At 47.8% G+C, this 23260-nt stretch overlaps 1 protein-coding gene across 2 annotated transcripts in view; it reads left to right on the top strand.

The window, feature by feature from the left end:
* The window catches only part of ZNF341 (zinc finger protein 341), a 46720-nt gene extending 27523 nt beyond the window's left edge, over positions 1–19197 (top strand). For both annotated transcript variants that reach the window (XM_047068182.1, XM_047068183.1), the window contains 6 exons: positions 167–375; positions 7865–7961; positions 10964–11096; positions 14069–14180; positions 14437–14507; positions 16644–19197. In XM_047068182.1, coding sequence (XP_046924138.1) covers positions 167–375; positions 7865–7961; positions 10964–11096; positions 14069–14180; positions 14437–14507; positions 16644–17173 — 1152 coding nt within the window. In that variant the 3' untranslated portion in view covers positions 17174–19197. The remainder of the gene's footprint in view (positions 1–166; positions 376–7864; positions 7962–10963; positions 11097–14068; positions 14181–14436; positions 14508–16643) is intronic.
* Positions 19198–23260: the final 4063 nt, after the last annotated feature.

Below are 23260 nucleotides of genomic sequence, written 5' to 3'. Positions count from 1 at the left end.
GTAATTTTTCTAAATCTAGCAAGGTCACACAGAGTCTGAGAGAAGGGTAATGGGGCCCTTATGCCTGGCTACAGAGAGAGGACTCTATAATCAAAATAAAACAGGGCTCCGGCAGCAGGAGAGCGGGGGAACAGCCTGCCTCCCCTGCCCTGTATCTTCCCCCAAGGTGTACAAGTGTGTGGTCAAAAGCTGTGCGCAGACCTTCCCGAAGCTCGACACATTTCTGGAGCACATCAAGAGCCACCAGGAGGAGCTGAGCTACCGCTGCCACCTCTGTGGCAAGGACTTCCCCTCGCTGTACGACCTGGGCGTGCACCAGTACTCCCACAGCCTCCTGCCACAGCACAGCCCCAAGAAGGACAGCGCCATCTACAAGTACGTGCCCTCCCACTGCCCATACCCCCTCTCCCTGCGGGGACCCTGAGGGCCAGTGGCCTCGGTGGTTCTGACTGCTAAGGACCCGTGGGAACAGATGCTGGCCCTCCTGTCATTCTTCAACTTGGCTGATGTTTATCCTAAAAAATAATCTTAAAAAGGAGAAACCAATATTTTTTCCTTCATGGGGGGAAAAGTGTGGATTTTTTTCCCCTCTAAACTAAAAATATCGTGAAAGTATTAGTTTGTCTAATAATCTACAAAATTTAGGTTACAGTCAGAATGGTACCCAGATTTGTCGAATGAAACGGAATGAGCAAGCACATGTTGCAAAGCCAAAATCATAAAAACAAGATGCATTTGTTTTTATAATCTATAAAATGTGGGTTAAAGTTGCAGCTCTATGCTGATTCTTAGGGTGGACAGGGAATGAACCAAGTGGAGATCTCGTTTGGGGTAATTCTTTCTGACAATCCTTTACAGCATTTTAGTCTTCTGTTGCGGTCATAGGGGTCTGGCCACATGCGTTTCATCCTTGGATCTTCAGATCATTCTCATTGGAGCCAGCAGTCCTGTGACCATCCTCACTGAGTTTCTCTTGGTGGTTTTCTGGTCCCTTTTCCAGACTCTCTTTAGTTATCTGCATACACCCAACGTCACTTTCATGACTTTGGGAAATCCCAAAATTTTGCCCTGCAGTCATTTTGCTGTGCATTTGCCCTGTGACTTCTGGTAGCAGCTGCCTCATAAAACCTGGCATGTAGTACATGGGAATAGATGTTAGTGATAAGCAAAGAGGGGTATTTGTCTGGGGACTTCTCCCAGTTCTCAGTGAATATTTTCATGTTGGAATGGTTTTGCTTCTCTGTACAAACTTGTACCTATAGGGATTTGGCTGATAACCTCTGTTAGTGAGGCATAACTCCTGGGAGATACTTCTCGGGTTCAGAGATAAGTAAATACAGCCCTTGAGTTTAGAATGCACAGGCTTCTTAGGGGGATGAGTGTGTAAATGTGCTTACCATATACTCTGATAAAATGCTAACATACATGTAGATATGAGATAGAGAAGTACCACAGTGGGATGTAGGGCAGGGAAGGTATCCCTGAAGCGGTGATATCTGAACCGAGTTTTGAAGGACGAATAGGAGTTTGCCAAGTAGACAGTAGGGTAGAGTGCATTTCTAGCAGGAGGAACAGCAAGTGTGGAAGTTTAGAATGATTGTTGTGTAGAGTTAAAGTGAGAGAGGATGTTTAGATGTAGCCTAGGGGATGTTTAGAAATTAGGGCCAGGATATGAAGGGCCTTGCAGAAATCACAAAAGCTTTGAGAAATTAGCGGGCCACTGGGACTGAAATGGGTGTAGGGCAGCTTGCCTGGGGGCGATTGGGAAGTGGAGCCAGAGAGGCAGGAAACCAGACAAAGCTTTGGCCAGTTAAGGGGTGGAGATTTCTAGTTAGTGATGGGTAATTCCCTTTTGTACTCAAGGGGCATTTTATTTTGCTTTTGCCCTATCAGTTTATTGATTATCTGTGAGTTCCTGTGGCCGTGTGGCTCTCTGGAGTGAGAAGCCAAATAAAAGGAAGGGAACATCTACTAGGGGCCAGGCTCTGTCTTAGGGACATTGATCCCTGCAATCCTGGGAGGTAAGTGGTCATATTAGTCAGCTCCGGCTGCCATAACACGATACCACAGACACATGGTCTTCTTATAAGGGCACTCTGTCAATGACGAGGACCCCACCCTCATGATCTCATCTAAACATAATCACCCCCAAAGGTCCTATCTGTAAATACCATCACATTGAGGGTCAGGGCTTCAACATACAATTTTTGGAGGGTCACAGTTCAGTTCATAGCAGTGGTGTTCTCCCCATTTTGAAGATGAGGACAGTCTCAGGGAGAAATGACTTGCCCACCAGAGTAACAATGTCAGCACAGAGCTGAGATTCAAACTCTTGTCTGGAACCTTGGAAGCCTCACAGCTCTGGTCTTGGAATCTGTAGGCTAAGGGTTAAGCCCAGTACTAATGGCTCTGTGTCTACAGTCAATTTCTTCTTCTAGGTTCTCTTACAAGGGTTACAGTGCCACTAACCCTTTGTAGCCATTGAAACTCTTGGCCCAAAAGTTAAGGCCTGCCGTGGCAGGCCACCATCTGGATGGCCTAAGAATGGTGTGGTGTCTTGAGTAATAATGATAAGGGCTCCGGAGCCACCTGTCTGTGCTCAAATCCCAGCTTGACTACATGCCCAGTAGATGACCTTGGCAAGGTATTTGGCCACTCTGACCCTCTGTGTCCTCATCTGTGAGATGGGGATAACTATAGTGCCTACTGTGTGGGATTATTTATGAGGATTAGTTAAGACAACTATGAGGCTCTTAGACATGATACCTGGAACAGGGTAGGTGCTCAATAAATGTCATTGCTGCAATTATCATTATTTGTACAATTTAGATATAGGTTTGGTTGCATGCAATAGAGACTCCAAATAACTGTGGCATAAGTGAAGTGAGAATTTATTGCTGTTTCACAGTAATGTTTGAGCAAGTAGAGTGGCTTCATACTATTTTCAGGGTCCCAGGCCACATTGGTCTCTCTGCTCTGCTCCCTTTGGACCACATTGCCTTGGCCTGCCTATGGTGCCTTCCCAAACCCCAAGCCCCTCAAGTGAATTTTATGTGTGCCACTATATATGTGCTATATATTGATTTTTTCCTTTTAAAAGTAAGATTTATTGTTTTTTTTCTTTTTATAAAATTTTTATTATTTTTTATAGCAAAGAGAGGGCATTTTTTAAAGTTTATTTATTTATTTTTGAGAGAGAGTGTATGTGAGCAGGGGAGGGGCAGAGAGAGAAGGAGAGAGAGAATCCCAAGCAGACTCTGGGCTGTCAACACAGAGCCCGAAGTGGGGCTCAAACTCACAAGCTGTGAGATCATGACCTGAGCCGAAGTCGGATGCTTAACCAACCACCCAGGTGCACCTATTGATTTTTTTTTCTATTTACAAAAGTTATCCACGTTCAATGCAGAGAAAAAGATTTTTTTTAATTGCACAAAAAAAACTCAAAAAAACAAAACCCCCTGCCATGCAAAGATAATCCCTCTTAACTTCTTGATACATGTTATTTGATCTGTGTCAGTACTAAGCACATTTAGAGGTAGAACTGTCACAGGCTGTATGTGAGTCAGGTTATCCCAAACACAGTTACTGACTTCGGTGAAAATTCACCGTGCCGTCTTCCTGTCCCACAACTTCTGACAAACTGAAACGTGATGTGATCACTTTGTACATACACATGGTGTGTGTTATCACAACCGTAATATGGATATCTTTGCTTCTCAGCACAAACAGACCTGCCTCATCTCTTTATTTTTTATTTTTTATTTTTTATTTATTTTATTTTATTTATTTTTTTTAAATGTTTATTTATTTTTGAGACAGAGCATGAACGGGGGAGGGTCGGAGAGAGAGGGAGACACAGACTGAAACAGGCTCCAGGCTCCGAGCTGTCAGCATGGAGCCTGACGCGGGGCTCAAACTCACGGACCGTGAGATCATGACCTGAGCCAAAGTCGGACGCTTAACCGACTGAGCTACCCAGGCGCCCCTATTTTTTATTTTTAAGAGGCTCCATGCTCAGCGCAAAGCCCAATGCAGGGCTTGAACCCATGACCCTGAGATCAAGGTCTGAACCAAGATTAAGAGTTGGACACTTGGGCACCTGGGTGGCTCAGTCGGTTAAGCATCCGACTTTGGCTCAGGTCATGATCTCACGGTTGGTGAGTTCGAGCCCCACATCAGCCTCTGTGCTGACAGCTCAGAGCATGCTTCAGATTCTGTGTCTCCCTCTCTCTCTGCCCCTCCCCTGCTTGCACTCTGTCTCTGTCTCTCTCTCTCTCTCTCTCTCCCTCAAAAATAAAATAAAACATAAAAAAAAATTTTTTTAATAAATAAATAAAAGAGGTGGACACTTAACCGACTGAGCCACTGAGGTGCCCCTGCCTCATCCTTTTAAATGGCTCCTTGGTATTCGGTTGTACATGCCAAATTTATGTAACTGGTCCTTTATTGCAGGATAGTTGGGTTTTTTTTCCAGTTTGTCATTATTACAAACAACACTACAGAGAACAACTTTGTACATACATGTTTGCTCACTTGTAAATAAGTTCCTACGGACGCCAGGGTAGCTCAGTCAGTTAAGCGTCTGACTCTTGATTTCTGCTCAGGTCATGATTTCACAGTTCATGAGTTGGGACCCTGCATTGGGCTCCACACACACAGTGTGGAGCCTGCTTGGGATTCTCTGTCTCCTCCTCTCTCTGCCCCTCCCCTGCTGGCTCTCTACCCCCTCTCTCTCAAAATAAATAAACATTAAAAAAAATAATAAGTTTCTAAAAGTGCTTTTGCAGGTCAAAGATCAATGGAGGAGGGGCGCCTAGCTGGCTCAGTTGGAAGAGCGCCTGACTCTTGATCTCAGAGTCGTGAGTTTGAGCCCCATGTTGACTGGAGAGATTACTTAAAAAAAAAAATAGGGGCGCCTGGGTGGCTCAGTTGGTTAAGCATCTGACTTCACCTCGCGGTTCGTGGGTTTGAGTCCCGCATCAGGCTCTGTGCTGACAGCTCAGATTCTGTGTCTCCCTCTCTTTCTGCTCCTCCCCCATTCACGTGCTGTCTCTCTCTCTCTCTCAAAGCTAAACGTTAAAAAAATTTTTTAATTAAAAAAATAGTATTTAGTAAAATTTCTTTTAAAAAAGATCAATGAGGGCTTTAAAAAAGATTGATTACCAACTTCAAAAAATAATTATGTGCATACAGTGCAATATTTATGAACTAAAAATGGGCATAGGATGAAAAGGAATTCCCCATCTATCCTGACCCCCTTCCCCATACCACAGACAGTCATTTTCAGGAATTTACTTTGACATAATTTCAGACTTCCAGAAAAAACATATCCTTCACCCAGATTTCCCAACTGTTAACTCTACCACATTTGCTTTATTATATTTTGAGCTATTTGAAGATTATTTGCTGGCATGATGCTCTTCTACCCTTTGTCTTTAGTGTACATTTTCTAGAAATAAGGGCACCCTCTTACATAAGCGCTGTGTAGTTCTCAAAATCAGAAAGTTAAATCAATACAGTTCTGTTGCCTAATCTATAGACCTTATTCAAAAATCTCCTATTATTTCAATAACATCCCTTATAGACAAAAATATGTTTTTTCTGGCCTGGGATCCCATCTAGGATCACACATTGCATTCAATTATTGTGTCTTTTTATCCTCCTTTAAGCTGGAACAGTTGCTCATTCTGTCTTTGTCTTTTATGACTGTGGTATTTTTAAAGAGTGTAGGCTGGTTATTTTGTAGAATGTCCTCGGTTTGGGTTTGTCAGATTTGACCTCAGGTTAGATGCAGGAGTGGCATCACACAAAGTGCTGCTCAGTCCTCAGTGCATCGTATCAGCAGGCACATGACGTTGGTTTGCCCCCACTCTGGGGATGTTACCTTGGATGACTTAGGGTGGCATTTCTGGCAGGGAGTTTTAATTTTAATGCTTATTGCTAAGCATTATTGCTTATTGCATTTTGAGCTTATTGCTAAAATACCTCCCACACAAACCTGTGTCTCCTCATTGCTAAAGCCCATGAGGTTCCTCTCCCATCTCACCAGTTTGCAAGGTCTCTGTCCCCCCAGTAGCTCTGCTCCCAGCTGACTTGCTCTTTCTTTCTTGCCATCTGGAGGCATTTAGCCTGTGGTTTTCAGAGTGTGGTCTGAAGGGGGTCCCCTGGGCCTGCCACAGGTGCAGCCTGCCTGTGGGTTTCCCGTGGTGGCCCTGGTGTACCGATGTCCAGGCCCGTGTTTCTGTTTTTGGCACAAATTGCTCACCTACCTGTGAGCATTCCTCACTGGAACCTCCTCATAAATGGGCCCATTGCCGGCAAATGTTTTTGTAGTCAGGAGACTGGAGGGGTCTTTTCTTCAGAGTGGCTTATGACCTGAAGGCTTGTTAACCAGTGATATTAAGAGTAGAGACTGCGGAGGCACCTGGGTGGCTTAGTCGGTTGAGCGTCCAACTTTGACTCAGGTCATGATCGCACGGTTCATGAGTTTGGGCTCCATATTAGGCTCCTGCTATCAGCGTGGAGCCAACTTTAGATCCTCTGTCCCTGTCTCTGCCCCTCCCCCACTTGCACTCTCTCTCTCTCAAAAATAAATAAACCTTTAAAAAATAAAGCATGTTAAAAAAAGAGTAGAGACCACACTTATAATGCTGTTTTGATTTACGAGCTGTTTGGCACGGTTGTGTCCTTTGATTCTTGTGATAATCTTAAGAATAAACAAGAAGCAGGCCCATTTGGGATTCCTACCCCATTTTATGGATGAGGAAACTGAGGGTCAGAAATAAGAAGGTGCAAGGCCTGGACCCTTGTCTGTCTGACTCTTTCATATATAACAGATTGTCACTGGTGCTTCAAGCAGGTTATGAACGGGACAGATATGGTCCCTGCCTCTAGAGCCCAATTGCTGGTGAAAGAGACAGATACTAATCAAGTAAGCAAACAAGTAAGTAATAATTATAAATAGTAAGTGCTAAGAAGAAAACAAAACTGGGTGATGTAGTTGGGGGGTGCCCAGGGGTGGGCCATAGGGGACAGCTTGAGACAGGATGGTCAAGGAAGGCATCTCTAAGGAGGAGACATTTGAGGTGAGACCTGAAGGAGAAGAAGGTGCTGCCCAAGGGAATACTTGGGGAAGAGTGTTCCAGCTGTCAGGAACAGCAGGTGAAATGGCCCTGAGGTAGGAAAGAGTTTGGTGTGTTCAACAAATACTAAGGAGGCCAAGGTGGCTGGGGCAGAGTGAGGTGGGCAGTGGAGAGAGATGAAGTCTGACAGGTAGGAGTGGTCAAGCCACTAGAGCCTTGTAGGCCCTAAGCAAGGATGTGACATGGTCTTATTTATTGATTGATTGACTGATTGATTGATTGATTGTTGATTTTCATTTTTAAGGACTTGTAGGGTGCCTGGCTGGCTCAGTCAGTAGAGCATGCAACTCTTTCTTTTTTTTTTTCTTTAATTTTTTTTAATGCTTATTTATTATTATTGAGAGACAGACACAGAGTGTGAGCAGGGGAGGGGAAGAGAGAGGGGGAGAACAGAATCTGAAGCAGGCTCCAGGCTCCGAGCTGTCAGCACAGAGCCCGATGCGGGGCTCAGACTTGCAAACTGTGAGATCATGACCTGAGCCGAAGTCAGTCGCCTAACCGACTGAGCCACCCAGGTGCCCCAAGCATGCAACTCTTGATCTCAAGGTCATGAGTTGGGTGTGGAGCCTATTTAAAAAAAAAAAAAAAAAAAGAATGAATTAAATGTAGAATTTTGCCTCCTAGTGTTTGCCCTGGGAGGAGAATAGCTGGTTCCTGTGTCTGTGGGGCCAGCCCAGCCTCCACACACTGCTCTGTCACCTCTCATGCTCCTTTCCGTGTAGGTGTGTCAAATGTGTCAACAAATACTCTACTCCTGAGGCCCTGGAGCACCACCTGCAGACCGCCACTCACAACTTCCCCTGCCCGCACTGCCAAAAGGTGGGTACCACTGCCCTTTCCCAGCTGGGACAGCAGTTGGGGCTGAGAGGTGGTAGAGCAAACACCTCACTGTCTCCTTCTCCCCTCCCGCCTCAGTACATGCAGCAAAGCCTAGGCTTGTCTCCGCAGACTTGTCTCCATAGGTGCTTCACCTTTGAAGAGTAGGGGCCCTGCCTGGCCCATCTTAGCCATTAGACGGCACACATGGCCATCCTGGAGCTGCTGCTGGGCCAGGCTGGGCCAGGCTGCGCTAATGTGGGGTGAGGCCTCTTCTGGGCCCAGGCCCAGCATCAGGACAGCGGCCTCCAGCTTCCTGATGTATTATGCTTGTTATCATTGGTTCTTCTTTTCAGTGAATGTGAAAGCCATCACTGAAGCCTGTCCTTTAGTGTCATCAGCTAGCCAGGCAGTGTTCCGATTTCTGAGTGTCTCAGAAACATCGTAATTTTTAGAAAATGTTTATTTATTTATTTTTGAGAGAGTGCACGCACCTGCCTGTGCGCAGGGTTGGGGAGGGGCAGAGAGAGGGAGAGAGAGAATCTTTTTTCTTTTTAAGTTTATGTATTTATTTTGAGAGAGATAGGGTCCTAGTGGGGGAGGGGCGGAGACCAAGAGAATCTCAAGCAGGCTCCGAACTGTCAGTGCAGAGCCCGATGTGGGGCTCAAACTCATGAAATCATGAGATCATGACCTGAGCCAAAATCAAGAGTCAGACACTTAACTGACTGAGCCACCTAGGCACCCTGAAGCATCATAATTTTTATAAGGTTTATTTGTTTGAATCAGACTCACATACTCCAATTGGTTGATACAACCAAAATTTCTATTAACAGTTTCTCCCACAAGTGCTCCTTTTTTCCCCCCCTTTTAATTTATTTGTTGAAGAAACTGGGCCATTGGTCTTGTGGAGTTTCCCAAAGTCTGGATTTTGCTGATTGCATCCCCCTAGTGTGTTTAACTGGTTTCTGTTGGGGTGCCTGGGTGGCTCAGTCAGTTGAGCATCCAACTGTTGACTCTGGCTCAGGTCATAATCTCACAGTTCATGGCTTCAAGCCCCACATTGGGCTCTGCACTGATGGTGGGGAGCTTGCTTGGGATTCTCTCTCTCCCCCTCTCTCTCTCTGCACTTTCTCTCTCAAAATAAATAAACTTAAATAAATAAATAAATAAAATTTTAACTGGTTTCTTTATTCTACTCATTTTCTTACAGGCTTACACAGCAGATTTCCCAGGACAACCCTCATTTCACTTCAGCCTCATTGTAGATGTTTCTGATTATATATAGCCTAATTCAGGGCTTTGGAATTTGTGTTCCAAATAAAAGTATCATGAATTGAAAAAGAATCATGTGCCACATGCTGTCCTGAGCATTTTATCTGAATTGAGTCATTTAACTCTAGGAGGCATACTATTACTATTCCCATTTTACAGATGGGGAAACCAAGTTACAGAAAGATCACCTAGCTAGGAAATGGTGGGGCTACTAAGTAGTTGAGTCTGTAACCTTGACTACTTCTCTGTAACGAATGAAAAAAATGAATGAATATCCTTCCTATGGCTGGAGAGGAAGGAGATTCTGACTTCCATGGTTTCTGGCTCTTCCTTACCTTTTCATTCATTTCTTCAGTTACTTACTCATCTTTTCATTTTTTCTTTTGCATGTAAGTCATTTCATACAGGCCCTGTGCTGGGAAATGAAAGTTCCTCTGCCCTCTTAGAGATCTCATAAAAGCCAAGGTTATAATTCAGGGTTAGATGGGTTAGATGGTGACTTTAAAAATGTAGATGGAGGGGCGCCTGGGTGGCGCAGTCGGTTAAGCGTCCGACTTCAGCCAGGTCACGATCTCGCGGTCCGTGAGTTCGAGCCCCGCGTCAGGCTCTGGGCTGATGGCTCGGAGCCTGGAGCCTGTTTCCGATTCTGTGTCTCCCTCTCTCTCTGCCCCTCCCCCGTTCATGCTCTGTCTCTCTCTGTCCCAAAAATAAATAAAAAACGTTGAAAAAAAAATTAAAAAAAAATAATAATAAAAAAAAAATGTAGATGGAGGCGCCTGGATGGTTCAGTCAGTTAAGCATCCAGCTCTTGATTTAGGCTCAGGTCATGATCTCACAGTTAGTGGATTCAAGCCCCATGTCAGGCTCTGTGCTGAGTGCAGAGCCTGCTCGGGATTCTCTCTTTCTCCCTCTCCCCCTGCCCCTCCCCTACTCATGCACCCATGTGTGTGTGCACGCGCTCTTTCTCTCTCTCTCTCACTCAAAATAAATAAGCATTTTAAAAAACGTAGATGAACAGGGATGCTTGGCTGGCTCAGGCAGTAGAGCATGCAACTCTTGATCTGGGGGTCATGAGTTTGAGCCCCACATTGGGGATGGAGTTTTCTTAAAAAACAATAAATAAACAGAGGCGCCTGGGTGGCTCAGTCGGTTAAGCATCCGACTTCAGCTCAGGTCATGATCTCGCAGTCCGTGAGTTCAAGCCCCATGGCAGGCCCTGTGTTGACAGCTCTGAGGCTGGAGCCTGCTTCGGATTCTGTGTCTCCGTCTCTCTCTGCCCCTCCCCCGCTCATGCTCTGTCTCTCTCACTCTCAAAAATGAATAAATGTTAAAAAAAAATGTTTTAAACACAAATAAACAGATAAACAGATGGTAAACAAATAAATATAGATGAACGTTCAAGGGCAGGATTTGTTTTGCCTGGCACGGCATTGAAAAGTCAGAGAGGGCTTCACAGAAGCAGTGACACCTGAGTTGGGTCTTGAAGGATAAATAAAAATTTGTCAGGCTAAGAGAGAAAGGCCCTCTGGGTAGAAAAAATAGCATGGCAGAAGCTCAGAACATGCATTGTGGGTGAGTAGTGGGAGTCATGAGGTTCTAAGCCTGACACTGGGCCCTGATCCTGGTGGGAGAATGGTTTCCACAACTGCTGGGAATGAGGGGCCCCTTGAGCTCAGGAGGTGGTGAGGGTTAGTGAGTCAGACCTAATGCCAACTCATCTCTTCTGCCAGGTGTTTCCTTGTGAGCGCTACCTACGGCGTCATCTGCCCACCCACGGCAGTGGGGGCAGGTTCAAGTGCCAGGTGTGCAAGAAGTTCTTCCGGCGAGAGCACTACCTCAAACTGCATGCTCACATCCACTCAGGTGAGTGCCCTGCCCCCCATCAACTCCTGCCCAGCCCCCCTCCCTCTCTCTTCCCTTTCCCACCCCCCTCTAGCCTTTGCCCCTGTCTTTCTCCAGCCTTCTTCTCCCTCCCCATCTTGTCCGTCCCCCACTCTCTCTTCATCCCCCTCCCCATCTCCTTTCTGGCCCCCTACCCACCTGCCCTCGCAAGTGAACAAAGGGTTCCCACCAACACTAAGGTAGAGATGAATCTCTGTAGGCTGGTGGGGAGGACTCTTGGCTCTGCCCCCAACAGCTCACTCAGACCATTCTGAGCCCCTAGGGGTGGGGGTCCTGTTCTCACTACAGAATTCCCACCCAACCCCCTCTCCTTGGCTCCCCAGTTGAGACACATTGACATTTTCTCTTCTTTTCTTTTAAGTTTTTTTTATTAAGTTTATATATTTATTATTTTTGAGAGAGAGCACAAGGGAGAGACAGAGAGAGAGGTAAAGAGAGAGAATCCCAAGCAGGACTCATGGCTGTCAGTGCAGTGGCTCAGTCGGTTAAGCGTCCGACTTCAGCTCACATCATGATCTCATGGTTCGTGAGTTCGAGCCCCGCATCAGGCTGGTTGCTGACAGCTCGGAGCCTGTCAGCTTCAGATTCAGGCTAGTTGCTGAAGCTCAGAGCTTCAGATTCAGTGTCTCCCCCATCTCTCTGTCCCTCCCCAACTTGTGCTCTCTTCCTCTCTCTCTCAAAAATAAACATTTAAAATAAATAAGTAAATAAATAAATAAAAACTTTTTTTTTTAAATAATAAATCTTAAAAAGTGTATGCATTGGTAATTTTGGTAGATATTACCAAATTACTCTGTTTATAGTTTTAAAAATTATTATGCAAGGGGCACCTGGGTGGCTCATTGGGTTAAGCATCTGACTCTTGATTTAGGGTTGGGTCATGATCTCAAGGTTCATGAGATCAAGCCCCATATTGGGCTCTACCCTGCTGGGGTAGAGCCGGCTTGGGATTCTCTCTACATCTCTCTCTGCCCCTCCCCACTGTGTTTTCTCTCTCTCTCTCTCTCTCTCTCTCAGAATTGATAAATAAACATTAAAAAATTTTTGTTCAAAAGTATATGCTTATTTTAAAAATGAAGCAGTATTAAGGGCACCTGGGTGGCTTGATCGGTTAAGCATCTGATGTCAGCTCATGTCATGATTTTACAGTTCGTGAGTTCAAGCCCCGAATCGGGCTCTCTGCTGTCAGCGCACAGCCTGCTTCGGATCCTTCATCCCCCTTTCTCCCTGCCCTTCCACTACTTGCATGCACACGCTCTCTCTCTCTCTCTCTCTCTGTGTCTCTCGGTCTCTCTCTCTCAAACAAAACAAAATAAATGAAGCAGTATAGAAGTACATAAAGTAAAATGTTAAGTTCTCCCTTCAAATTGTAATTGTTACCAGTAGTTTGGTGTGTACCCTCCCTCAACTTTCTCCCTGCATATTCTGTGTGTATACAAACACCTATGGCTAGGGCCGTTTGGGAGTATGAGGATTACATTTCTTTTCATTTTTTGTCTTAAGCTGTTCTACAAATTTCTTTCCTTACTTAGCAGTATGGCCAGGAGATCTTTCCAGATCAGGAAACACAGATGGACACTAATCTTTTTAATGACTGCAGAGCATTCCATTATAAGGACCAGAATTTCCTTAATCACCGGGTTGGCATTTTTCAAAAGTACTTTATTCATTCCAGAGGGAGAACAGAGAGGAAATAATGGCAGGCAATCCAGACAGCCCAGTAACAGTCCTTTTCCACAGGACAGGTTGTAAGCCCTGATGAGAGCTGTCAGGTGAGAGCTGCTTTCCTCCCCTCCTGCCCCCCCCCCACCAGATTCTTTTGCAGCCAACGAGGGGCCACTCGAGTGGACTCTGCATCACACTGCTGGGCCGGCGTCTTAGTTCCCCCAAACACTAGGTGCAGACCGTGACCTTCAGTTTTCTCATCCAGTACTTAACCTCATTGTTCATTACAACGATTCCACTAGATAAGGTATAATTCCCCTCTCTGCCTCAGTGGGCCCCTTTCAGTAAATGCCACAACCATTCACCTGTCACTCAGGCCCACTTTAGACTCGTCCTTGACACCCTTCCCCTCACACCCCACAGTCAATCCATTGGCAAAGGCTGCCGATTCTGCTTTCCTGACGTTGCCTGTACTGGCTGCTTCCCATGCCTCCACCCCCACCCCTTCACTGTATTTTCCGCATGCAGCTAGAAGGAGACTGTGAAACTCTTAAGTCAGATCGGTCCTCCCTCTGCTCAGCCATTCTGGTGGCTTCTCTTCTTGCTCAGAGTAAAAACCCAGGCCTTCCAGGCCCTCCCTGTTGGGCCAGGCTGTCTCGCTAACCTCCCCTTCTGCCTCATTCTCTCTCCCCTACTCTGTTCCAGCCATACTGGCCTCCCCTGTCTTCAGACATATCACACACTCCCACCTTTCCTTCAGCCTGGGACCCTGACTCTGGTTTCCATCATGGCTTGCTCCCCTCCTACCTCACGTCTCCCTTCTTGTCTCATCAGAAAGGCCTTTTCTTTTCTTTTTTTTTTTTTTTAAACTTCAATGTTTATTTATTTATTTTTGAGAGACAGAGATAGAGCATGAGCAGGGGAGGGGCAGACAGAGAGGAAGACACAAAATCTAAAGCAGGCTCCAGGCTCTGAGCTGTCAGCACAGAGCCCAACGTGGGGCTCAAACCCACAAACCATGAGATCATGACCTGAGCCAAAATCGGACATTTAACTTACTGAGCCACCCAGGCGCCCCAAGCCTTTTCTGACCGCCCTCTCTGAAATAGCTCCCTTCTTCTCCTTGGAAAAACAAAGTCATGAGGAATGGGAAAGGCTGTTTTCTCCCAGGCCACTTCTTTAGAGGAGCTGCTACCCTCTAGTGTGCCCCATATTCGGACTCCATCTCATGGGACTCCCTCCCCCGCCTCCATCTGTGTCTTCTACAGGTGAGAAGCCCTACAAATGCTCAGTGTGCGAGTCTGCGTTCAACCGTAAGGACAAACTGAAGAGACACATGTTGATCCATGAGCCATTCAAGAAATATAAATGCCCCTTCTCGTGAGTAGAAACTGGCATGAGTGGGAGGGGCAGCTTTACCCAGCAGTGGGACACAAAAACGTCAGGGCTGAGTTTCTGAAGGCCCTCTCTTCTTTTTCCTGCTGTGGGCCTGGCCTGCCTACCTATTCCCCCCTCTGCTTCCCAGCCTGGCCCTTTGGGTAAACAGGAAGTCCCTCATGCCCTGCACTAGCACAGAGGCCAGCAAGAGAGTCCTGAGTTTGGTGAGATTCCTCTGACCAGTGGTTTTGGGTTCTAGGACACACACGGGCTGCAGTAAAGAGTTCAATCGGCCGGACAAACTGAAGGCTCATATCCTCTCCCACTCTGGTAAGTGACTCCTGGACCTATCAACAGGGTCTGGTTCAGCTCAAAGTCCCTGGGGCAGGCCCTCTGGAAACAGCAGGCACATCCCATGTGGCTTTTTTTTTTTTTTTTTAACGTTTTATTTATTTTTGAGACAGGGAGAGACAGAGCATGAACAGGGGAGGGTCAGAGAGAGGGAGACACAGAATCTGAAACAGGCTCCAGGCTCCGAGCTGTCAGCACAGAGCCCGACGCGGGGCTCGAACTCACAGACCGTGAGATCATGACCTGAGCCGAAGTCGGCTGCTTAACCGACTGAGCCACTCAGGCGCCCCTCCCATGTGGCTTTTAATCACTGCCTGGTATATTCCAGCCCACAGACTTTTGCTCGTGTGAGCCATGAACCAGGCCTGCATTAGGGACCTCAGGGTCCTACAGAGGTGAGTCAGATACAGTTCCCCGGGCTGAGGGGAAGCTGACCTAAGAGGAGATAGCTCATAAATCAGAGAGGGGCCCGGTGTGATAGAGGTGTGGATCAGGTGTGGAGGGAGATCAAGTTCCAACTGGCTCCAAGACACGGCCAGGAAGGCTCCTTGGTACCCTCAGCCGAGTGGGGCAGGTGGGGTGTGGAGCAAGGGTCTTCACCCCGCTCCTCGGTTTCCCAGGGGCTCCATGGCTCTTCCTTGGGTGCTGCTGCATCCCCAGAGCAGCTTGGCTGTCTTTCCACATACCGTTTGGGCTAGAACATGGTTTCTTGGCACTATTGATATTTTGTACTGGCTGATGCTGTATGAGGGGGCTGCCATGTGCATTATAGGATGTTTAGCAATATACTAGCCTCTACCCTCTAGATGTCAGTGGCTTCTTCCCCACAGTTAGGACAACCACAAATGTCTCCAGGGAACAAAAGTCTCCTGGACGGTAAAATTGCCCCTGGTTAAGAATTATGGGTTTAAAGAAAGGATTTAGTTGCTAAAGATAGTTTGAAAACTGAGAGTGTAGAGTTGAGGACTTCGCAGACAGATGGCCTGAGTTTGATTTTTAGCACTACCACTGTCCTGCCGTGTTGCCTCATGCAAGTCTCTGCCCCTCTCTGAGCCTTCATCCGAGGGAGGCTGAGGAGAGTATGGCTCAGGCTGAGTGTGGGCTGGACTTGCCTTCATGGTGGATACGGAGGCACCAGTGATTCATTGAGTGAGTGACTATTGAGAACTTATCACATGTCAGACTCTGGAGGTGACATGGGGGAATCAGATGGGCAGATCCCCACCCTGCCCTCCTGGGGAAGCTTAGCATTCAGTGGCAAAGATTGAAAATGAACAACAAACAAATAAGTATGTTACAGAGAAGTATGCAGACTACAAAGACAGGAATAAACAGTGAGGGGGCAGAGAAAGATATGAGGCAGGTATCAGGGACAGTCTCCTGGAGGAGGTGACATGAGAGCTGTCTTAAGGGATGAGAAAAGCCAGGAAATAGCTTCCAGAAGGAGGGAGCAAGTCCAAAATCTTGAGGCAGAGAAAGGACTGGGGGTGTTTAAGACCAGGAGAGGTGAGTGGGAGTATGGAGCTCAGAGAACAAGTGGGGGGAAGGAGGGAATGGGGCTGAGAGGTGAAGGGAGTGGTCAGACTGCACAGGGCTTTGTGGGGAACTTGGCAAATCACTGGAAGGTTCAGAGCAGAGAATGTCACAATCCTTTGTGTATTTCATGAAGCCATTTCTAGCTGCCCTGTGGGGATGGTCTGAGGGGGCCAGGGTGAGACAGACAGACCAGAGAGGAAAGAGATGATGGTGACCTGGCTAAGTTAGCTAAGGTTTGGGGGCTGAACATCCTATTCCAGGCAGAGAGAAACAGCAAGTGCAAAGGCCCAGAGGCAGGAGCCAGCTTAGTGCCCTGAGGAAGGCATGTGTGGCTGGCCGTGAGTCAGTGGCTGGAAGAAGGGGAGACATGAGACTGGCAGGAGAGCAGGGGCCCAGATCGCACACACGCTCAGCTGGGAGAAGTGGGGAGATGAGACTGGCAGGGAGCAGGGCCCAGATCACGCACGCGCTCAGAGGACAAGCCGAGAGACTGGGTTTTATTCCAAGTGCAGAGGTGCGGTTGCAAAGTAAGGGGTCTGAGTGCCTCTCTCTGACTTTGCCCCCCTCCCCCCACCCCAGGCATGAAGCTCCACAAGTGCGCCCTGTGCAGCAAGTCCTTCAGCCGCCGTGCCCACCTCGCGGAGCACCAGCGCGCCCACACGGGCAACTACAAGTTCCGCTGTGCTGGCTGTGCCAAGGGCTTTTCCCGACACAAATACCTCAAGGATCACCGCTGCCGCCTTGGCCCCCAAAAGGACAAGGACCTGCAAGCCCGGCGGCCTTCCCGGAGGAGGGCGGCCCCCCGCAGCGGCAACAGTGGTGGGCGCAAGGTGGTGACCCCCCTGCCTGACCCGCTGGGGCTGGAGGAACTGAAAGACACAGGGGCTGGGCCTGTGCCGGAGGCTGCCCCAGGCAAGCCGCCCTTCTCAGAGCCAGATGCAGTGCTGTCCATCGTAGTGGGTGGCACGGTGGGTGGCGAGCCTGAGCTGGTAGTGCCTGGGCATGCCGAGAGCCTGGGCTCCAACCTGGCGCTGGCGGAGCTGCAGGCAGGGACTGAGGGCCCATGTGCCATGCTCGCCGTGCCTGTGTACATCCAGGCCTCAGAGTGATGGACCCGCGGGGTTTGCTCCCAGAGCCTGGCCTCATGCTCATCTTTGGGTCCAGACGTCAGGGGCCAGCTAGAGATTCTTTCCAACGGAAGTGAGCCATGGGCTGAAATCCTTTTGGAGTGTCATGTATAAACCCTGGCCTGTGGCCAGCCTGCCATGGCCCCAATTCTGCTGGAGAGCCCTGAAGCATTCTGGAATCTGAGGCAGGGCTGCCTACAGCTTCCAGGTCAGGGCAGTGGAGAGAAGAGAGATGGCCGAGCTGAGCAACCCCAGGGTCTGGCTGGTCCAGGCTGGTGTCGGCCCACCTAAGAGAGAAGACAGGGTGGTCCTGCCCGCCCCTCCTCCAGGCTGTCTTAGTGTGGCCTTTAGTCAGGCTGCTCTTCTGGAGGCCTGAGATTGTTAGAGCCCTGATCTGCTGGACCTTTTCATACACAGTCCCTTACGATATCCCCAGGTGACTCTGTGATGTAGGCATTTAGGCGGCACTCAAGTGTCATGGTTAAGAGTGCAGCTATCAGCCAGTTTTGGCTTCACATCTAAGCACTGCTGCTCACTTGCTGTGTGACCTTGGGTAAGTCACTTTACCTCTCTGAGCCCTGTATTTCTCACCTGTACAGTGGGGGGTGGGTATGACAGTTCAACTCCATAGGGCTGTCGTGGGGTCCAGTATGATGAAACGTGCAGAGGACTTGGCATAATGCTTGGCACTTGAAAAGTGCTCAATAAATGTTTTTATCAAAATGTGTACCCAATGGCTCAGGCCCGAGCCTTGGGAGTTTCTGCCCCTGGGTGGCAGCACTCTCTCCTCCAAAGTGTGTGGGGGCTGAGAGGTCCCATGGCCCCTTGCACACAGCTGTGCTGCCCTGTTAGCCATGCAGAGGTTTGGTGCTCCCAGAATGGTTATTTCAGAGCATGGCCATGGAAGAGGTTTTAACTCACTTTTGAAAATGCAGGATCCTGGGCCTTGCCCCAAACGCTACTACATCAGAAGCTCTGATCAGAGCCAGAAGTCCATCTCAAGCAGGCCTCTAGAATCCGTAGTTGCTCCCACCGCCAGCACTCTCTCCGCCTCCCCAGCTAGTCCAGAGGAGGAGTGAATCAGGGAGGCAGGGAAGAGAAAGGGGACCTTGACCAGTGTTTCCTCATTTATATTCGCAACCACCCTGCTGGGCCACACTGGTCAGTTACAGGAGAGGAAACGGGCTGGAGAAGGGATAGGGTGGGGCGTGGCAGGGCTGTCAGGCTCAGTTTGAAGACTCAGTTTCCTGGAAGGCTGGTATGTCCCTCAGACATCTGTGCTGGGGCTGTGGGCTGGAGCTGAGAGCAAGCCCATCTTCCCCTCAGGAAGGGTGTGATGCAGGAGGAACAGCAAGTGAGGAAGTGGCACACAGCTGAGGCAGTGAGAACTGTAAGCCCACGCAGCCTTCAGGGCCAGAGGAAGGACTGGCGAGGACTGAAGATCTGTCCAGGGGAGGTCACATTTGAGCTGGTCCTTGACACAGAATGTTTTGATGGATGGATAAAGGGGGGGAAGGCGTGCCAGGGAGAGCGAGCCATGAGCAAAGCCTTCGAGGTATAATTCTGGGGCTAATGCAAGGTCCAGGGTGGCCAGAGATTTAGCGGTAGTAGGTAGATCATGACAATTGCTAATATGCTTCAAGCTTCCACCTGATGGACACTTCCACATGATGGATACACAGCACTTCAGCCCCATCGGGTGGAAATTGTAACTTATTTTACAAATGAGGAAACAGACACAGAGCTCCTCGCCCAAGTTCACACAGCTAGTCAGTCACAGAGCTGGGATTCAGGCAGGAATGGCCTGCCTCCATGTGCTGTTAGCCACTTTGCTCTATTGAAATAGGAGTTGATGTCGAATCAGAGATACTCTTGGTTAAAGAATTTGGATTTTATTCTCTACAAAGTGGAGGAGTCATGGGAGACATTAAACATTTTTAACAATCGTGACATTAAATAAAATGTTAAAAAATCACATCTCCATCCTAATACAACTGTTTAAGTTATATTTCTGTCTCTGCCTATCAGTATACACACGCGTGAACATTTACCAATAATCGTGAAGACTAATGTTGACTAGGTACCTGTGCCATGCCTGACGTGTCCTAAGCACTTTGAGGTGGGTGCTACTTCTAATTCCATTTTATGGCTGAGATGAGGCAAAAGGCACAGGGAGGTTAAGGAGCTCCAAATCACACAACAGTAAGGCCACAGACCAAGGGACATATTGGGGCACCTGGGTGGCTCAGTCGGCTATGCATCTAACTCTTGGTTTCCGCTCAGGTCATGATCTCACAATTAGTGGGTTCGAGCCTCATGTCATTATCAGTGTGGAGCCTGTTTGGGATTCTTTCTCCCTGCTCTCTCTCAGCCCCTCCCCTGCTCTCTCGCTCTCTCTCTTTCTCGAAGTAAATAAATAAACATAAAAAAAAGAACAAGGAAAATATCAAGTCCTAATATTTATTTATTTATTTTTAATTTTTTTTTTAATTAAAAAAAAATTTTTTTTAACGTTTATTTATTTTTGAGACAGAGAGAGACAGAGCATGAACGGGGGAGGGTCAGAGAGAGAGGGAGACACAGAATCTGAAACAGGCTCCAGGCTCTGAGCGGTCAGCACAGAGTCCGACGCGGGGCTCGAACTCACGGACCGTGAGATCGTGACCTGAGCCGAAGTTGGCCGCTTAACTGACTGAGCCACCCGGGCGCCCCAAGTACTAATATTTAATAGATGCACAGTTGGACTGCAAGGGAGGAAGCTTGGACCATAATAACTAAATCCCTCCTAGGTAGGCAGATGGGATGACTGAGGCCTAGAAAGGGGAAGGCCCTTGCTCAAGGGCCTTGCTAAATTGACAACAGAGCTGCTCCAGGACCCCAGAGTCCCTCATAGACCTCCAAGATGCTGGGAGAATGAAGTGTAAAGAGGGTCTGTCCTGAGCATCCAGGGTCCCACAGATTTTGACATTAGGCAGGGCTAGGTTTGAATCCTGACTCTGCCCCTTCCCAACTGTGTGACTGTGGCAAGTCACTTCACTTCTCTGAACCTCAGTGGCCTCATATGTCAAATGGGGAGAATAATAGTACCTACCCAACAAGGTTATTAGAATTCAGAGGGAAGGGGCACCTGGGTGGCTCAGTGGGTTAAGCATCTGACTTCAGCACAGGCTATGATCTCAGGGTTCGTGAGTCCGATCCCCGCATCGGGCTCACTGCTGTCAGCACGGAGCCCACTTCGGATCCTCTGTCCCCCTCTGTCTCTGCCCTTCTCCCCACTTGCGCTCACTCTCTCAAAATAAATAGATAAATTTAAAAAATGTGAAAAGAAAATATTTTTTAAAAATTGGGAGATTTCATATAAAAATCTGGATTCTGACTTCTGTTGAAAATTAGGATGTCTGGGGACACGTGGGTGGGTCAGTTGGTTGAGCGCCTGACTTCGGCTCAGGTCATGATGTCACATTTCTTGAGTTCGAGCCCCACATCAGGCTCACTGCTGTCAGCCTGTCAGAGCAGAGCCCTCTTCGGATCCTTTGTCCCCCTTTCTCTGCCCCTCCCTTGCTTGCACTCTCCCGAAAATAAACAAAAAAAAAAAAAAAATAGGCAGGGAGACAGCAGTCAGGTGGAGCTGAGCTAGCAGCCCCTTTAAATGGGTACATACATTCTGGATGCCATAGTTCCTGTTTTTCTCTACTGTCTCCTTGATGTTGCAGCTGGATGTCAGTTGCTACTTGCCATACTTGTGTTGATTTGTTTTAGAGACATAATTCTAATTTCCCACGTCTTTGAAGAGTAGGAGAACACGATGGCCAGAGAGGGTCACATGATATTTTTTATGTTCCTGACCTCCTCAATCATCTTACTGTCTGGACCTGAGGTATACGACTTGAAGAACCCTATAAATAGTGCTTTGTTTTCTCCCTTCCTCTTCTAGTCCTCTATTTGCCTCTAAGCTAGCTGGCCTCAGTTTCTCTTTCAACAAACGTGGGGAATTGAGTCATAGCTAACTTTATTGTCCACTAAGTGCCCAACCTTGTGCTCTGTGTCTTATTTACATGTCACTGAGTCCTCAAGATACCCCTTGGAAGCAAGCTCTCTTATAATGCCCAGTTTATATATGGGGAAACCGAGACTCGCTCAGAGAGGTGTAACAACCTGCCCAAAGACTCAGCTAGAATGTGTGGAGCTGGGCTTCAAACCCAGGGCTGACAGACACCAAAGTTCCTACCTTGTCTTAGGATCGCTAAAGCTCTCACCAGCTCTGATAGGCCAGTATTTGGGGCTTTTTTTTTTTTTAAATCACTCCTCCAAAGCTCCAACCACTTTTCATCTCCGCCATCGCTACCCTGTCCAGGCTGCAAGCCTCTTTTGCATGGATGATTGCATCAGCCTTCTCTTTGATCTCCCTGCTTTCTCTCTCTCTACACCATGATCCATTCTCTTGACAGCAGCCCAAGGGATCTTTCTAGAGCCTCAATCAGATTATGCCAGTTTCCTGTTTAAAACTCTAGTGGCTTCCAATATCTCCCAGAATGAAATCTAAAGTTTTCCTGGTAGATTTCAAGATTCTACATGATACGGCCCGTGTCTCCTACCACTCTTTTCTTCTCTCATTCTACTCCAGCCATACTTGCCCTCTTGCTGCTTTTCCATCATGTAAATTAGTTCCTGCCTCAGGGCCTTTGTCCTTGCTGTTCCCTCTGTCTAGAATGCCCTTACCCCAGATTTTCCTATGGCTGGCCCCCTCCATCTATTTACCTTTGTCCAAAAGTTATTTCCTCAGGCTTTCCCTGGCCAATCTGTCTAAAATAGTTCCCACCCTACACCCATCACACTTTAGTCCCTTACTCTTCTTTTTTATCCGTCATCCTTGACACTATATTAGATATTTCTCTTTTTTTTTTTTAAGATTTTATTTTTAAGTAATCTCTACAACTCAACATGGGGGCTCAAACTCACACCCCTGAGATCAAGAGTCGCGTGCTGCACTGTCTGAGCCAGGCAGGTGCCCCTAGACATTTCTTTATTGTCCGTTCCCCTCATTAAAAATCAAAAGTTCCACAAGGACAAGGACTCTTCTGTTTTGTTCGCTGATACATCTATGGTGCCTAGAACTGCTCAGGAATTGCTCGATCAATATTTATTGAATAAACCAACAACAGCTCTTTGAGGAAACAAGACCCACTGTACCACCCCTCCTCCCGTTCCATGGAGGCCAAGGGTAAGTTTCCCTCAGTAAGCATCTGCCATGTAGGCTAACCCAATGCACTGTAAAGCCCCATTTTCCTTTGTTTTAAGAGGAAGCCAAGACCATCTGAGACAAATGACAGTGGTTTAGAAATCTCAGTTGACACAGCAGGTATCTGGTGTGGCCTAGCAGAACCAGTTGGACTAGTTCTGTCTCCCTTGGGAAGGCTGGAGTGGAGGTGGCAGCTGCAGGTGTTCCCAACCTCCCAAAGCTGCCAGCAAATGCCCCCCACGGATTCTCAGGTCCTGTACGGTGGGAGCAGAAAGCCCAGCAGGTTCCACCCCAGGGTTGGGGGTGAACCCCTGCTCACCAAGGATGGCTTATGGGTGGTCAGGCACAGAATCCTGAGGCCAGGGGCTGAGGCCCAACTTCAGGGCCTTGAGCCCTTTGTAGAATCCTGGAGAATAAAATGAGGCACAGAGAGGGAAGGGGTCTTGTCCAAGGTCTCATAGCAAGGCTAAATCCAAATCTAGTTCTCCTGCCCCCCAAGTCACTGCTCCCTCAGCCCACTCATGTATTCATTTCACAAATGTTTTTATTAAGTGCCTACTATATGCTAGGCATACTTCTAGGCATTGACAACACATTATGAGCCAAACAAGTAATGATCTGTGGAAGAAGCAGATGATAAACAGCAAAAAAGCAAATTATATAATACGTTAGAAGGTGATAAGTACTATAGAAAAAAAAGAAAAAGCGGAGGAGAGTAGAATGTGAGTGTGGGGTGGGGCGCATGTTGCAGCATTGTATGGGGTGGCCTGAAAAGCTTTTCAGAAGGAAGCACTTGACCCTCTAGGGCACAGAGCCTGTTGCATGGCCTA

Source organism: Lynx rufus, unplaced genomic scaffold (assembly GCF_022079265.1).
Source record: "Lynx rufus isolate CCGP_SWC_20201006 ecotype Redwood Valley unplaced genomic scaffold, mLynRuf1.p SCAF_8, whole genome shotgun sequence".
Classification (NCBI taxonomy): Eukaryota; Metazoa; Chordata; class Mammalia; order Carnivora; family Felidae; genus Lynx; species Lynx rufus.
The sequence above is the reverse complement of the archived record's forward strand: the minus strand, read 5'-3'. Positions and strand labels throughout refer to the sequence as shown.